Genomic DNA, 18,291 nt, shown 5'->3' with positions numbered 1-18,291 from the left:
GTTTACATAAATAAAAATGGAAATATGTAGGTTTTGTTTAAATATATGGAAGAAAATTTGTACTGAACATTTGTAAGCACATAATTTGAGAGTTGAAGAGATGTTTGTATTTTAAAGTGCATATCTTCTATACATTTTTGACACAGTGGTCACTTACCCTGAGAGTGCTGTCTCCCTTAATCCAGGATACTGCTGGTTTGGGGTTGCCCATGGTTGTACATGGTAGAACTGCCTTTAATCCTTCTATGATCTTTAAATTTATAGGAGGACGAGTTATTTTAGGTTCTACAGGAAAGTGAAAATTCAGAATTAAAAAAGACAAAATGTCTGCAGTGAACTTAAGAGTTTTAGCTTCCAGCTAATTCTAAAGGTTCACTTGAGAATAGTTTAGGCCTATGTAGACTCATTTTAGGCCTGTTACAAAATTCATCAAATGATACATCAAGTTCACACTGGATATCAAACAAAAATTGATTTAAAAGCTTTCTAAGCAATGTGAACTCATTTCTAAAATACAACAAATGAGATGGCCCTACTAGCATATGCCCGCATCAGTGAACTCTCCTAAGATGAGAGTGGATAAAGAAGGGATGAGAAAAAAGTCTTTTGTATATAATCAAGATCAAGACTACTAGGGCTAGAGATAAAATGAAAGCATTCAAATGAATGCATCCCCATAAACCAGTAAGAGATATCTAACTGTGCTTCATGCCTCCAGAATCAAGCCTTTGGTATTTTGCAAATGAGCCCATCCTCCCCTTTTTACTTGATTGTGGGCACATCCCCACCTATTTTCTCATGATGGCTACTAAATCAATTGTCCATCAAAACCCCATATTTCCACCATGTCCCCATACTAATTAATTGAGGACTCACTTATACTTAGATCAAACAATATGAGTAATACACAATTGAAAAAACAACACAAACATAAAAGAAAAGAACCAAATAAAAGCAAAATTCATCCTGAAGGTAACTAAAGAAAGTAAAAGTATGTTTCTTTTTAAAGAAACATTCTTTAAAAAAATCATTAGTGTTATGCTGAGAGAAGCTTCATAGAATAGAGAATCATACAAAAAGTAGAATTTGTTATGAAAAATAAAGAGCAGTCAGAAAAAAAGTATTCCTAGAAATTAAAAATACAGTTTTTGCCAAGTGCCAGTGGCTCATGCCAGTAATAGTAGCTACTTGGAAGACTTAGATCAGGAGGATTGGGGTTTGAGGCTAGCTAACCTGGCCAGAAATGTTCACAATATTTCCATCTTCATGGAAGGAGACGGATGTGGTGGTGCACACCTCTTATTTCATTACAGTGGAAAGCAAAATATAGGATGCAGTCTAAGTGTGCACCCAGGCAGGAAACAAGATGCTGTCTCAAAAATAATCAGTGCAAAAAAGACCTGGAAATGTGACTCAGTGATTGAGTCCCTGTCTAGGAAATATGAGGCCCTAACTTCAAGCCCCAGGCCCATTAAAAATATTTTAAGATTAAAAAAAATTGGTAATGTGGTCATACAGAAGACAAAATTTATGATATGGAAGGAAAAGCTAGAGATCTCCAAGAAGGGAAACTATAAAGAGATGTAGAAAATATGAGGGAAAAAATTAAGGTCATAAATAATTGAAAATAGGATGTGTTTTGTGTTGAGAGTTTAACAATAAGGGAATAGAAAGAATGAAAAGAGAAATAACAAAAACATCTCATTTTTACATCCAAAATTTTTATATTAAGGCAAATAAGCTCCAAACATATTCTGGACTATTTTTTAATATTTATGATTTCTAGAAAGAAAAACAAAAAATCCTCCAACTTTTAAGAAATGTAAACAGATAAAAATGGGGAAAAACTTCTCACCTGAAACATAGGATATCACATGTCAATGTATAATTTTCTGCCAAACCTTAGGGAAAAGATATTTTAAACTCTGCATCTAGAAAAATTATTATCCCAAAGGAAAAGCAGAACGAAAACTTTCAGTCATGAAAAGATTCAGAAAATATCCTAGATGCTCACACTGAATTTTTATACTTAAATGATGACAACAAAAAGTAAGAAATGGGGATGAAGGCCAAGGTAGTCCACCTGTATGTATGGTGGTATTTTTGCAATTTCCTCAATTAGTGTAAGAGGAGAGAGGCTTAAAGGAAGTCTTAGCACAAGTTCCACAGTTTGCAAGCAGCAGAGGAATGTCTCCTGGAGGTCGTGAGACTCAAGAATGCTGATGTTAGATAATACACTAGGTAGAAGAGAGAACTAAGTATGAATGGAAATCAAATCCCAGTTGGTATGGGGGTCAGTGGAAAGAAGAGAGGAATAAGGGACAAGACAAGGGAGAAGTCAGGGCAGTAGAATGTGGTTACATGTGAGCGGTGGTGTGTCATGGCAGCAAGAGAATGGGGGATTCGGATCCCGTTCTTCCTGAGAACAAGACAATGAGCACTTACTTAAAGAATAGTCATGAATGTGGTAAACTGTCTACCTCATCCATAAGGCTGCTAATAAAGTGTTCATAATCAAAGTGACTTATTAGACCTTATGATTTTAAATGCAGTTCATCTCCAATGTGTAGCAAGATCAGATATGGTGCTGTTGATTAGCTGATAAAAGAGTGAATTTGTTTCAATCAGAGTTGTTAGGATGAAGTAGCTGGTGGTTCTTTTTCGTGGCTTTAAAATGCTTTAGGATGATCGCAGGATGAGAGGACTGAAAGGTAATGAATCTAGAATTAGAGTCTTTGATAAATCTGGATGAGTATCTAGGAATGAGTAGATGACACAATGAACAGACAGAGAAAAGATATGATCTGAATGGCGTTAAGTCCTCATGAGAAGAAAGATCTTGCATAGAAATACAAGTAGAATGACTTAAAAATAGCAATTAGCAATGAGAGTTAGGAAATTAGCCATCAGCACTTGTGGACATGAGATAGAAAAACTGAACATCCTCTATGCAAGCATAAATCAAGTTTGAAATGAGGAGAAAGGGTAGAAGTACATATAAAGAAGTTGCATATTTTTTCCGAGTCTTTCCATTTCCTTATGAATGGGGAGGTGTCATTCTTTCTGATGGAAGCATAGAATATATACCACATTTTCTTGATCCATTCATCTACTGAAGGGCATCTGGGTTGGTTCCATATCTTAGCTATGGTAAATAATGCAGTAATAAACATGGTTGTGCTGGTAGCTTTAGTATGGTCTTGATTGTGGTCATTGGGGTAAATGCCCAGAAGTGGGATTGCTGGGTCATAGGGGAGCTCTATGTGTAGTCTTTTGAGGAACCTATACACTGCTTTTCAGAGTGGTTGAACAAGTTTACACTGTATTTGATTTTGGTGCCCTGGGTATTGTATATATGTGTATCTGAATTAGGGAAGGGAAGGGGAACAAAAAAAGGGTGAGACAAATGAAAAAGGGCAAACCAAGGCAACAGTGATACAAGATGATATGTTGGAAATGACCTGTACAACTTGGTAGCAGGGATTGGATGGGAGGGAAAATGGGAGAAAAATGAGGGAGGGAGTAACAAGTTCAACAAGTAATGTATTCACTACCTTATATGTGTAACTGTAACCTCTCTATACATTACCTTGACAATCAAAGCTAAAAAAGAAGTTGTATATTCAAAGAGTGTTTGGTTTTAATGGAATTATGTATTACAGATGCCTGATAAAGATTTTAGAAAGATGGATACAGAAATAAAGAAGTAATGTAAAAGCAAGAAAATGGGAGACAACAGGAAACAAAGATAACAGCATTCCGTAGCATGGAAGCAGATGGCAGGAATGAGAGGTGTGGAACTAACTCCATGAAAGGTTGTAATTTGCACTTGAACTTGACTTGCTATTGAGACTCCAGATATGAGTGAAACTCTTTTTCAGATTGTGTGGAGGCAACTTTAAAATCAACAGGTGATTCTCTTTTGCACTCACTCATCTTCACTTGCAGGGCTCCACAACTCTCTGCAGCTCCTCCCACGCCATTGTTGGCTATGCAGCAGTAAATGCCGTCATCACTGTCTTCTACACTCAGGATGGTGAGGAGCTGCCCGTTCTCCCGAATGCTGTACCGGGTATCAAAGAGCCTGCAGGTCATAGAGAAAATGACAGATGAGTACATCATCATGATTCGTTGGCTTTGACTGACCAATCAATGATTTGTCAGTGAGAAATTGTTTAAAAAAAAAAAAAAGGAGAGAGGAAATTTGAATGAGTTCTGCATAATAATAATAATAATAATAATAATAATAATAATAATAATAATAATAATAAAATGTCTTACTTGGCACATTAACATAAAACTACGTTGTATGTAATCTTTCCTGGACTCTATAATTATCAAAGCATTACCAAGTCCTACAAAAATGTTTTGGAATGGTGTGGCTGCTGCAGAGACCAAGTATGTATTCTGTTTTACTTAGGAAATTGTATCAGAACCAACTCTTCCCCCGTAATTACTGGGAGGAAGTAGCTTGAAAATGAGCATTGGCATATGTATGTGATGAGAAGAAAGTAAATCATTTATAGGAGTAGCTGTTAGTTGAATGGCCATTCTCTCATTAAACCAATTTTTTTTAATTTTATTTTATTTTATTTGAGAACATACTGTACAGAGGGGTTACAATTACATGGGCAGGATAATGCATACATTTCTTACCAAGCATTGCAGCCTCCTCCTTTGTTTACCCTTCACCTCCCTTCCCAGCCTCCCCCTCCCCCCCACCCAATCATACCCCCCCTCCCCCCCCACACCGACATTGTAAAGCTTGCTTTGACATGACATTTTGTAATTCTCCTTGTTGCAACAGGTCCACCTGAATCCTTAAACGACTTGTTTGTCCCCATCTCCTCCACATGTTATACTGACATCAAATAAAGTGAAAGCGGGGGTTACACTGTGGGGGAGGGACATACAAAGCAACAAAGAAATAATCTTATAAATGCGTTAGAAACACATGCATGAAAGAAACGAAAACATTAAAATACATATTTAAGGGTTCGTTTTCCTAACATCACATTATCTGACCTTTTCCGCTTGACTCATACCTATACTAGATATTGCAAATAAGGGAAACCATGGGACCTATGTTTCTTTGGGCCTGGCTTACTTCACTTAATATAATTTTTTCCAAGCCTTTCCATTTCCTAACAAATGGGGAAATGTCATTCTTTCTGATGGAGGCATAGAATTCCATTGTGTATAAATACCACATTTTCTTGATCCATTCATCTACTGAGGGGCATCTGGGTTGGTTCCAAATCTTAGCTATGGTAAATAATGCTGCAATAAACATAGTTGTGCTGGTAGCTTTAGTGTGGTCATTAAACCAATTCTTAATGAGTATCTAATGAGTGCCAGGCAGAGTCTCATTACTGAGATATCAGGAGGTAAAACAGCTTCATGTTGTAAAAATGCATTTATATATATATATATATATATATATATATATATATATATAATTGCATGCAAACTTTCCATTGAGAAAGCAATTAGACATCAGTAAAAAATTTGAGGCAAATCAAGATAAAAATAAACTTTTTGTTGTGCTGTTTGGAATTTATAAAGCAAGAGTTTTTTTGCTAACAACGTTGTGTGTTAAAAAGAATGACAATGCTCAAAGGTTCATTTCTTTATAGACAGAACCCATGAACATGTTACCTTCTATGACAGGAGGGATTTTGCACATTAGAAGTTGTAAAGTGGCATATTCTGGAATCAACTCATCAGTGTAAGTATAATGTAATAGTCAGGGTCTTTAAAAGATGGCAGAGGGAGGAGGAACAGTGGTGTTACAATGGAGGCGAGGGTCAGAGAGACACAGTTGCTAGCTTTAGAATGGAAGAAAAGGATAAAGGACATAGATGGATTTCTAAAAGCTGGACAAGGCATGAAATTAAAATCTCCCTTAGAACTTTCAGAGGGAACTCAGCTTGGTGAACACTTTGATTTTGACCTAGTAAGATTATTTTATACTCACAACCTTCTAAGATAATATTTACACTATACTAAGTCACTAAGTTTGTGTTAATTTGTTATTGCAAAAATAGGAAATAAATACAGATTTCTGGTAACTTGGAGGGGTGCTACTGCTACCACAAGTACATGAACGTGGAGATGTAGCTTTGTAATTGGGGAATAGGTAGAACTGGGAGAAATTCAAGGACTAAGATACTAAAAAGCTTACATTTCTTGAGGAGACCATCAGTAGAATATGTATGCTAAAGAATCTGCTACTGAGGGCTCAGAAGGAAGTGAGAAGCATGGCAGGAAAAATCTAAATCATCTTAGACAATACTTAATTATTGTAAACTGACTGTTGGTATAAATATGGATGTTAAAAACAAGCAAGCAAGAAAGGAATCCTTGCTTGAGAATTTGTAAACAAAGAGCTTAACTAAAAGTTGCTAAAAACTATTTCAAATATTTTAATTTGCTCAGCTGAGTCTTCCTATTCCAGAACTTCTGGGACATCTTGCTGATAAAGTGCTTGAAGTCTAAAAGCACAAGGCAGTTTCTCACAGCACAGGGTCATTTTCCTGCATTAGAACAAATAGCATAGAAAGAAACATGACATTTCAGTTAGAGGTTATGGATAATGAGGATCATTTTTTTTCATCCAAGTTCAAGGATCCTGGTGCCAGTTTAAGCACTTGGTATGGACTGAAGATTTATGTCCCCCACCTCAAGTTCATGTGCTGAAATTTGATCCCCCAAATATGATAGCACTTGAGGGTTGGTGCTTAAGAACATGATTAGGTCATAAGCAGAACAGACTAATACCTCTATAAAGGAGACTGGGGAAGAGTTTACTCATCTCTGGCCTCATCTGAAGACATAATGGAATAATGGCCACCTCTAAACTAAAAGATAGACCCTCACCAGAGACTCAAGTCTGCTGACTTTTGAACTTGGACTTCTCAGCTTCTAGAATGAGAAGTAGTTTTATTATATTTGTAAGTTACTCTATCTATTTTTTCATAGTAACCTAAATGGACTAAGAGCATTCAGTCTTAATGCAAGCTACATTGCCTGATAATTGCCTGTGGTTTGTTTTGTTACAGACTTTTAAAAGAACATTTCTTGATCAGATAATTATTGTAGTAAGAACAACATAGAACCTTTAGCTGCTGAATGGGAATTTCATGTTTGAGAGTGTGTCTCATTCTGTGTGGGGAGTAAAAAATGATGGTAATAGAGAGATCTGATTCCTAGAAAAAAACTTTCTCTCTCTGTCTCTCTGTCTCTCTCTCCCTCCCTCCCTCTCTGCCTCTCTCTCTCTGTGTGTCTCTGTGTCTCTGTTTCTCTGTCTGTCTCTCTAGCTCTCTATCTGTCTGTCTTTTTTTTTCTCTCTTTCTCTTTCTCTCTCTCTGTGCTGGTCTTGGGGCTTGAAATCAAGAATAGGGCACTGCCCCTACACTGTTTTGCTCAAGGTTAGTGCTCTACCACTTAAACCACAATTATACTTCTGGCTTTTTGGTGGTTAATTGGAGATAAGAGTCATAGGGTCATAGGGGAGCTCTATGTGGATTCTTTTGAGGAACCTCCATACTACTTTCCAAAGTGGTTGAACAAGTTTACACTCTTACCAACAATGCAATAGGGTTCCCTTCTGTCCACATACCCTCCAGCATCTGTTATTAGAGTTCTTGATTATAGCCATCCTAACAGGGATGAGGTGGTATTTCAATGTTGTTTTGATTTGCATTTTTTTTTTGTGGCTAGGGAGGTTAAGCATTTTTCCATGTGTCTATTGGCCATCCTCTTCAGAGAATTTTCTCTGTAAGTCTTTAGTTTACTTATTTATTGGGCAGTTGTTTCTTTGAGGATTTGTTGTTGGGGGATTTAATTTTTTGAGCTCAAGGTATATTTTAGATATGAGACCCTTGTTGTATGGCTATTGAAGATCTTCACCCAATCCGAGGACTTTCTATTGATCTTGCTAGCTATGTCCTTTGCCATGCAGAAGCTCTGACCCAGCAATCTCAGCATTTACCCGAATGATCACAAACAAGACCATAATAAAGTTATGAGCACAACTATATTTATTGCAGCATTATTTACCATAGCTAAGACATGGAACCAACCCAGATGCTCCTCAGTAGATGAATAGATCAAGAAAATGTGGTATATGTACACAATGGAATTTTTTTTACCTCCATCAGAAAGAATGACATTACCCCATTTGTTAGGAAATGGAAAGACTTGGAAAAAATTATATTACGTGAAGTAAGCCAGTCCCAAAGAAACATAGGTCCCATGGTTTCCCTTATTTGCAATAACTAGTATATGTCTGAGACAAGCAGAAAAGGTCAGATAAGTTGATGTTAGGGAAATGAACCCCAAGATAAGTATTCAAGTGTTTTTCTTCCATGTGATTGTTTCTAACATATTTATTAGATATTTCTTTGTTGCTTTGTATGTCCCTCCCCCATGGTATAACCCCTGTATTTGATGTTGGTATAATTTGTGGAGAGGAAGGAAAAAAATTGTTTAAATAGGGATACAGGTGGACCCATTGCAAAAATGAGATGTACAAGACGTTATGTTGAAAAACGAACTTTACAACTTTGGTAGGGAGGGGGGGAAGGGGATGGGGAGATGGGAAGGGAAGGGAAGGGGAAACAAAGAAGGAGGCAACAATGCTTGATAAGAAATTTACTCATTACCTTGCTCATGTAATTGTAACCCCTGTGTACGCTATTTTCACGATAAAAAAATAAAATAAAAAAGTTTTTTAAAAAAAGAGTCTCACAGACTTTCCTGCATAGACTGACTCCAACCACTATCCTCAAATCTCAGCCTCTTGAGTAGTTAAGATAACAGGTGTGAGCCATTGGCTTTCAGCTAGTAGGATACTGGAGGTGCCAGAGATAAGGCTGGTCTCCATTAACTTGGAGTATCCTGGAGCATGTGCTTGGAGATGTGTGAGAGCCTGGTGTCTCATAGTTACTGTGAAGTACCTTCCAGGCTATGGGAACGTTTTCTTTACGTCAGGTAAATCACTGTTTTTCTTTGGGAAATTCTCCTAACTTACTGAACTTCAGATCTTACATTTATACAATGGAGAAAGTTACACTGATGTATTTTGGAAGCTGAACTTCAATATAATGGAAAGCTGCTGTTGCATTTATGTCAAAGATAACATGTCAGGCAGCAGGGACAGTCTTACTAAAATAAAGTACAATACTTACTTAATGAGGATTTTATTTCTGGTCCAAGAAATTTCAGGCTGGGGATAGGATTCCACTGCACACATGAAAGTAGCCACTTCTTCAACTAAGGCATCCACTGTTTCCAGAGGGGTGGTAATAACTGGTGCTGAAAGGTGAGGAGACATCAGAGAACATTCCAGAATGTTATTTGTTAACCTGTCCTTAGGCATCCAGAAGCCATCACATAGCTGAATGAGAGTTGTATTTCCCCAGAGCAAAATTTTTCCAAAAGTAAAGATTTTATGTAGAGAATTATGTACATCTCTACTTCCATATGAGTTATTTGATAATCCAAAGAGAGGCTTTCAGGAGAGAGAGGTATAGACTTTATTATATATAAATAGGAGCAGATCCAAGATCTTGTGATGCCTAGTGTTATATAATTTAAGTGCTTCTTTAAAGAAAAAAATATAAAGATTTCTACATTCACCTCAATACTAATCAATATGAATATAAATGAGTCTGAAAGAAGCCAGAGTGGAAATGGACAGTAGCCCAACTGTAAAATAAAGCGCAAAGAACCCAAATAGGCATCTCTCCAAAGAGAATATACAGATGGCCAATAAATGAAAAGAAGTTCAACATCACGCACCAATAAGGAAATGAAAATCAAAACCACAGGATACCACTTTACACCCAGTAGGATGGCTATAATGAAAAGTAAAAAATGTTGCTAAGAACTTGAGAGAGATTGGAAATGGCCAGGGTGGGAGAAGAATGGTACAACTACTGTGGAAAAGATTCCACAGTTCTTCAAAAAAAAAGAAAGAGGTCAATCTAACTTAAGGATAATTGTGTCTGTGTTTGTGTGCATGTACACAGAATTACATTAAAACCCCATTGTACAGTTAATATGCACTAAGAGAGAAGTTTGTATATGATCTATGGCAAGTAAATAAAATTATACAAGATATGAGTCCTATAGTTCCTAATTCCTATACTTTATTAGCTAACTTGCCTGGGGTTAGTGAGTACTATATAGTTTTGGATACACAGGACATTATTTTCCATATCCCAATGTACTCTGGGTCCCAAGAGCTATTTGCCTTCAGATGGGAGGACCCAGAGATGCATTAAAAAGATCTCTCTGTGATTTTGGAAAAAATCTTGAGCAAAGGCTTTAGAGAACTGAGACTGGGGGAAAAATGGAACCTTGCTGCAATATATAAATGATGTACTGATTGCAAGCCCTTCTAAGGAGGTCTCAGATAAATAACTAACCAGTAAAGATTTTCCTGGTTTTGGCAGAAGAGCGCTATCAGGTCTCCAAGGGAAATACATAAGCATCTAAAGAAATGGTGAAATATTAGGTTTGATAATCTACCAAGGACAGTATACTCTCCCCACTGCCCCTGAAAGAAAATTAGCCATTTATGAGCTAGTTCCTCCCCTCACATCCCCCTTCCTCCTAAAAAAAATTAGGAAGCCACTGTAGGGATTCCAGTGTAAGAGATATTTCTGCTGCAATGTCCTTGTATGACAGGCTACAAGGACAAAATGGGATGGACAATGCAATCGAGCCTTTAATAAACTCAAGAGGCTTGTAATGAATGTCCCTGCATTAGTTCTTTGATGTAGTTGTGCAGGAAAGGCAAGATCACAGCCAGTGTATTGACACAGATGCTGGGTTCCTTAAGAAGGGCACTGGCTTACTTCTCTAAACAATCAGATACTATGTTTAAGGCCTGATCCCTCAACTTGCCTGTTAAAGAGGCAGAAAAAGTAACCAGGGAGCAGCTACTGACATTGTGGACTCCACACCAGATCCAAAAGGCCATCATTGGTTGGCAAGTGGTCAAATATTACCTGTTACCATACCATGCTTAGTTGCTAGATATCCTCCTGCAATTCCAAGCCATCATCTGACACTAAACATTTAACTTAGCCACTCTGTTTCCTATATGACAAGAGACTTTAGTCCATATAACAGACCAGGTATACTCAAGCAGGAAAGACTTCTAGAGTGAGCCCTTGCAGGCGCTTTCAAAGCATGGAGCACTGTATATTAATTGATTCTGTCATTTAGAAACAGAACCCAGGGCTGGGAAGGTGGCTCAGTGGTAGAGCGCTTGCCTTGCATGCCTGAGGCCCTGGGTTCGATTCCTCAGCACCACATAAGCAAAAAAAGAAAAAAGCCGGAAGTGGCACTGTGACTCAACTGGTAGAGCGCTAGCCTTGAGCTGAAGAGCTGAGGGACAGCACCCAGGCCCAGAGTTCAGGTCCCATGACCGGACCCCCCCCCAAAAGAAACAGAACCCAGACTCTATTATTGTACCCTGGTCTGTGGGTTACATTCAAATTTGCTGTTACTATCTTCCCTTAGAATCTATCTCAGATAAGTAATTTCACATACAGTAGACACATAGATGACTTTCACTGCACTAAACAAATTAATTTTGCTAAATTGTACTTGTAATAAAAATAAAAGGAAAGCTAGGTACTATGTCTGTTGGAATAGTCTTGTACTGACCTACAAAAGACAGTTGTTCACTTTTTGTGAATGCTGTGAGATAATTAAATATAGATGTTATGAAAGCCAAATTATATAAATTTATTAGTAAATAAATTATCTTAAAAACTAAGTCAGGCATGTGGGCACATGTCTGTAATCTAAAGTACTCAGAGACAGGAGGGTCACAAGTCAGCAAAGGAAGTGGCAAGACCCTGTCTCACAATAAAAATAAGAAGGCTGAGGTAAGGTAGAATTGTTAAGAGTACTTGCCTAGCAGGCGCAAAGTCCTGAATCAATCCCCAGCACTATAAAATAAAAACAAAAACTACAACTAAGAATTCTCAAAATGTATCAATTCCTGTTTAACTGTAGTATGTTATTATCTATGTTCTTAAGGTCATTTTCATCAAATATATCTATATGATAGCACAGTACATAAAGGATGGTCTATAGGAGCTACTTCCCAATTCAGTCTTCAGTATTTGTCGGTAACGACATTGCTGTAGTTAATGGTTTGGAGTATTTATACTGCAGAAATCAAGAAGTATAACAAATAGGGATCTTTTTTTCTCAGAGAAGTAGCCATTCCATATATATCAGTGAAATGTTACCTAGCAAGACATTATACAAACACTGCAATTAATGTTTTAAAGAAAATTAATTGATAAAGAATATGCTTATGTGCTAGGTAAAAATGGCAGAACACAGAATCATAGAAACAATATTATTATCTCACTTCTCTGATGGATATATATATAATAGTGAATTTTGGTTTTATATTTGTTTGTATGTTTTAAAAATAAATGTTTTCTTTCCCCATGATATTAAGGAATTGAATTCAGGGCCTTGGGCCTGCCAAACATATACTTTATCACTTGAGCTATGCAATCAGTCTTTTTATTCATTTTGTTTTGGAGGTTAGTGCTTGCTACCTATGACTGTACTAGCCTTAGTCTCACAATCCCCTGCATACCTGGAATTACAGGCACGTATCATCACACCCAGCTTTCAAAATAAATTTTAAATACCGTCTATGACTATTATAAAAAATAAACGTTAGCTAGATGCTGGTGGCTCATACCTGTATTCCTAGTTATTCAAGAGGTTGAGATCTGAGGATCGGGGTTTGAAGTTTGCTCAGGCAGGAAATTCTGTGAGATTCTTTATTTCCAATTAACCACCAACAATCCAGAAATGGAGTTGTGGCTCTAATGGTAGAGTACTAACCTTGAGCAAAAAAAGCTCAGGGACAGCACCCAGGCCCTAAATTCAAGCCCCAGGACAAGCACCAAAACAACAACACCAAAACAACAACAACAAAACTAATAGTTAAATCACTTATATAAAGTACAAAGCAATAAAGTGAACTTCAGTGTTCAGGTTGACTTAAAATTCCTATCTCATAATTCTAAAATAGATTGTACTTTGCCGTAGTGGTTGCCCACAGGTAACCATTTCTATTATAACATAATTTTTACAGGCAGAATATAATTAGTTAAATCTGCTTTACCCATATTCTGAAATTATCCAAATTTGCTATCAAAATTTATCTGGCACAATCGTATAGTTGCATTTAATGGTATTTGTGGAGGTAGCAAATGTTTCCATTCATGCTGCTACCGAGCTTTTATCACAGCTGGGGTCTGTGTAAAGGAGGAGGCTCTTTCCCTCTCATTTTGAGGACAATGTTGAGAACAAACACGAAAATGAACACTTTTGTAGACCTAAAGCAACTTGAACTGGATGACTTGGACACAATATGATACTTCCTTGACACTGCCAGCGTCTGATTGAAGAGCTGCTGCTGGACATGTCAGAACAATTTACTACACCAAAAAACCAGTGTATTTGCTCACTTCTGTTTCATGAAATTAGAGCTGAGACCTTGGAAAAGATTCATGCTTCTCAACATCCTGAAAGTGTGTGTGTGTGTGTGTGTATAAAAGATTCATGCTTCTCAATGTCCTGAAAGTGTGTGTGTGTGTGTGTGTGTGTGTGTGTGTGTGTGTAAAAGATTCATGCTTCTCAATGTCCTGAAAGTGTGTGTGTGTGTGTGTGTGTGTGTGTGTGTGCGCGCACACGTGTGCACCAGTAATGGGGCTTGACTCAGAGTCTGGTTGCTGATCCTTAGTTTTTTTTCTCAAGGCTGGCACTCTACCACTTGAGCTACACCTCCATGTCCAGATACTTTTTCTGGTTAATTGGACATAAGAGCCTTGTGGACTTTTCTGCAAAGGTTGGCTTTGAACTTTCATCTTGAAACTTGAACTTTCATTTCAGCCTTTTGAGTAGCTAGGCTTATAGGTATGAGCCACCATTGCATGGTTAGCTTTTTTGTTTTTTCTTTTCAGTATAAGAAAACACTAGTTCTAGGACTATTTCAGATTCCCCAAAGAGAATATTAGCTACTGACATATCTTCAGAGAAGATGTAATAAAGTGAAAGTTATTTTTATTGTAGTATTGTAACTCATAAGGTTTTTGATAAAAAATAATTATTAATGCCATGTTATTAATTCTTGCAAAAGAACACACTCCTAGCTTCTCCTTCTGGGGATGGCATTAGGCACAGGCAGTTCTGCCCAGCCTGTTAGGATTTCTGAAATTGCCTCTGGTGGGGTTAATCCACGGTCTCATGAGGATGCATTTAAAACAGGCTTACACATTATCCAGGGGTGGTTATTAGTTACCAATAATCTTAGCATGAAACCGCATTATGGTAGCTCTTCTTCATTTTAAGAGGAAAGTAAGTCTTACAGTGTCTGTATGCTTTCCCTAAAGAACATCAGAAAAGTGTTGGGGAGCAGGAAAAGGAAACCTGATCTCAACATTCTCGTCCAAGCTTTAAGCGTCCTTGTTCCTTGTTCTGCTATTTAACCTCTACTTCACAGTTTTGTTATATAACTGTAATCGATTTGCCCTGTAGGTATTAATAGCTGCACTGACCTTGGAAAGCACCAATCCAGAATTAATTTGTTTGTCCTAGCTATCATTATATACTTACGCATTATTGGACAGGGGCACTGTAAAGTTTCAGTCCAGCCCTAACTGGATTTTCCATTAGGCCTGGGAAATCCTTGCCATCTTTCCTGAATGTACTCCTTATTTCCGGTTCCTTCACTGACACTCTCCCCCAATGACCTCAGGTCCTGTTTCACTGAGGAGTTACCCACTTCACCATTGGAAATAAGGTAGAGATGAAAGAAATCCTAACATTTCTTCTCTTCCTTTCTTTTCTTTAAGGTTGGTAATACTCAAAGCAACTGTGTTTCCCTAAACACACAATGAGTAACTCTTACAACACACGTCCTTGTAAAACCATTTATCCAGAACTTGCTGTCCTGGATTTATTTCACTGGCAGCTGTGTCCTGTACTGACTCAGTCATATGTCAAATCTGTGAATTCTATCCCTGGGTGCATATGATTTAAAAGGGAAGGTTACTCCAATATATCTAAAGATAAATCACTTAGACACTATATAAATTGAATTCTATATATGGTAGTAAATGGGGTCATTGGATTTTGACAGGAGATCCTTTTGCATATTATACAAATTCAGTTGCATGAACCCCATGTTCTGTAGAATTTTATATCCTACCATATGCTTCATACTCCTGATTCAGCAGTAAATGTTAAAAGTGTATAGTTGAGGCATATAGCCAATATAGCTCTGGCTACTTTCTTACATGACAATTTATAAAATTATCCTTCTTGTGGTTATAAAATGGGCTCATTATTAAAAGTCTCACTAGTTGAAATGATTCAGAAAGATATTGAGTATCCTCATTGTCTTTAACTATTAGGAGCCTCAGTTAAATTAAAATGAAGCCAATAAACTATTAATTCTATAAAGCTGGATATCGATTTAATTAAGGAAATGATAAGCAAAGAATTAGAAAAGAATCTTCTGGATATTTTCCCAAGCCTTAAATGTCCTTGTTTAAAATATGTTCATTTAAGATACATTTATTTTATTATGTCATACGCTGTCACGCAGATACCTTGATTTCAATCAGGATGAAGTACTTAAGAAAAAGGAAGTCATGTTAAAAACTCTTTTTGTTATTACATTTGGCAAACAGAAAATGACTATGAGAATTTAGATGGAGAATTCACCCTTATTTTGATAGTATTCACCTGGTTCTTTTCAACCAACATATTCCAAACATTTCAGCACTTAAAATTTTAGATTGTTTTCATGCTGTTATTTGCTTCCAGAACTCTTCTGTTTATTAAATGGGTATTTGTTCTTCTAGGTGTGGTGTTTCAGATGAAAGTTATTATTAAACCCACACTGATTTACATTTTACATTAACAAAGCAGATTGAGAAAAAATTGTTTTAAATTCGAAACCCTAATTACAGCAGCAAATAAGTGATAGGAAACAAAGTTGACTTAATAGTCTGGTTATTTTATTTAAAAGCCAAGATACTTGGCATTTTTATCTTAATGTCACTATTTTGAAACTTTCAAAATAGAAATAGTGTTGCATTTCAGATAAGACTATTGTATAATTTAGGCACTGAAAGCATTTCTTTCTAGAATATAAATTAGGAGTTATTTCTACAAAGACATTTGGGGACTTTGTTTCATACACCGAATTCTCATTTGGACTATCAAAATCTATTGTTCTGCTCCTTACCAAACTGGATTTTAGTAGCTTTTCATCTTTCGCCATGGCTCTTTTATGTATGGACATGGTATAGAAAGACACAGATGAGACTTACTACAATCCACAGTTCAGAAACATTCAGGTGCTGCTGTAGCGGACATCCGCTGTATGATCAGGAAGTATTAACATAATCTGAAACCAATGTTAAGTCTTTCTGGCTATTATTAGCTGGTGGAAAAGATCTAGATTCTCTTTTATCTGAAGTATCTGTTGGGAAGTGTTTTAATACATCTGAGGATACCCTTCTGCTCAAGTAAAATGAAAACAGAAAAGCAAAATCAAGACAAAAAAATCTATATACTGAGATTGGGAAAAAGTCACACCTTATTTGCATGTGAACTTTGACATTATGACTCAAAAATGTTGAGTCACAAAATCTAAAGATAACATTTCCTATCTACTTACAAAGAAACGTTACCTTTGCTTACTACCCCATACAAACTTTTCAGTACTTCTCTAAAATAAGATAAGGACAAATAATCTGGATGTGTCCTAAAACACCAAACCCCTTTCACTCCATTTTGATTCATTTCATATGAAATTCAATAAATGATACCATTCAGGCTGCTTTCTCATGACTTCATTAAAAAACAGATTTTTATGAAGTCCTCAGTCACTTTACAAATCACAGACTTTCCACTCTTCCTGACTTGACACACATTGGTTTTGAAATACCCTAGCCAGAAACCATATCGCTGTGGACATTCTTGCTACTGCAACAGGTGTTTGTCAGTTTCTTAAGTTGCTTTCCTTTCCCCTGAGGTGGTGTTATTTCCGGTACATTCCAAAGGCTCTGAGAAAAAACTTCTGCACTCTTGCCAAGCCAAATCACAACGCCAGCCTCAAAGTTATTGACAACACATTGTCCAGCCTCAAAGTTATTGACAACACATTGTCTTTCAGCCTCAAAGTTATCGACAACACATTGTCTTTAAACTTTCATTGCATTGGTGTCTTGTGGACATCTTTCTCTATTTCTGATTTTTGATAACTAAATATTCGTGTAGCGTTTGGTAAAACTGAAACCAAAAAGAAATGACTTTTGTTTAGATATCTGGAATTGGAGTGGGTTTTACACCTGGCATACTTAGTGTCATACATTTTCATCATCCATTTAGACCACCTTCAGATCAGAAATACACATAAAATAGACTTGGATAACTAGCACTAACCCACTAACATCTCTTCTAGAAGAGAGAACTCGGTATGTACAGCAAGGCTCAGCTTATTTGTAAGTTTTGTAGAACTTAAGAGGGATATATTGACATAGAAGAGCTCATCCACCAACTACTTATTCAGATACATTCCCCTTTATTTTACACTTCCTCTATCGCACCAGGTAAAACCTAAGTCTACCATACTGTGAATCAGTTGTCATGAAACACACACACACACACACCACACACACACACACACACACACACACACACACACACACACACACACACACACACACACACACACACACACACAACTTAGGACCAAAAGAAGATCATAAGGAGAGAAGATCCCTCAGACTAACCTTTTGGAAGTTTCTCAGTCCCACTGAAGGCAACCAGAGTGAGAATCTGTACCAGTGGAATGTGGACGAGCTCTCTCATGATTAATCCAGACTCACACAGGAGAAAGTTGGTTCTAGATGGGGAAAACGCCCCACAGTTTACATTTTAAAGCATAGTTGTTACAGTAGGTCCGTCTGCTAATGACTGTTCGTGTCAGCAGCTCCACAGGCTCTAAGTATAATCAGGAATTCTCAGACTTGGCTGGAATGATGGACACAGCCAGCTGGTGAGGATCCACTTAGGCTAGTAATGCAAGTGCAGGGCTGGAGGAACAAGGGAAAGAAAATCCCTTCAGAATCCCTTTTAAGACAGTGGCAGAAGGACAATACCAGATGCCTTATGCAACGAATGCTCTATTCCCTGAGGTACAGATTTCCTGACCTTTTGTTGAAG

General features: G+C 37.1%; 1 protein-coding gene across 1 annotated transcript in view; it reads right to left on the bottom strand.

Moving 5' to 3' along the window:
* Musk (muscle associated receptor tyrosine kinase) overlaps window positions 1-18,017 on the bottom strand; it is an 88,535-nt gene extending 70,518 nt beyond the window's left edge. The window contains exons 1-4 of the mRNA XM_070005978.1: window positions 17,859-18,017; window positions 9,192-9,318; window positions 3,933-4,084; window positions 158-285 (exon numbers count right to left, since the gene is read on the bottom strand). Of these exons, the coding sequence (XP_069862079.1) occupies window positions 158-285; window positions 3,933-4,084; window positions 9,192-9,318; window positions 17,859-17,937 (486 nt within the window). The 5' untranslated portion in view covers window positions 17,938-18,017. The remainder of the gene's footprint in view (window positions 1-157; window positions 286-3,932; window positions 4,085-9,191; window positions 9,319-17,858) is intronic.
* Between the last annotated feature and the right edge of the window lie 274 nt (window positions 18,018-18,291).

This window comes from Dipodomys merriami, unplaced genomic scaffold (genome assembly GCF_024711535.1).
Source record: "Dipodomys merriami isolate MVZ:Mamm:240054 unplaced genomic scaffold, mDipMer1.0.p SCAF_11, whole genome shotgun sequence".
Lineage (NCBI taxonomy): Eukaryota > Metazoa > Chordata > Mammalia > Rodentia > Heteromyidae > Dipodomys > Dipodomys merriami.
Note: the sequence above shows the minus strand (reverse complement) of the source record. Positions and strands in the feature narration are given on the sequence as shown.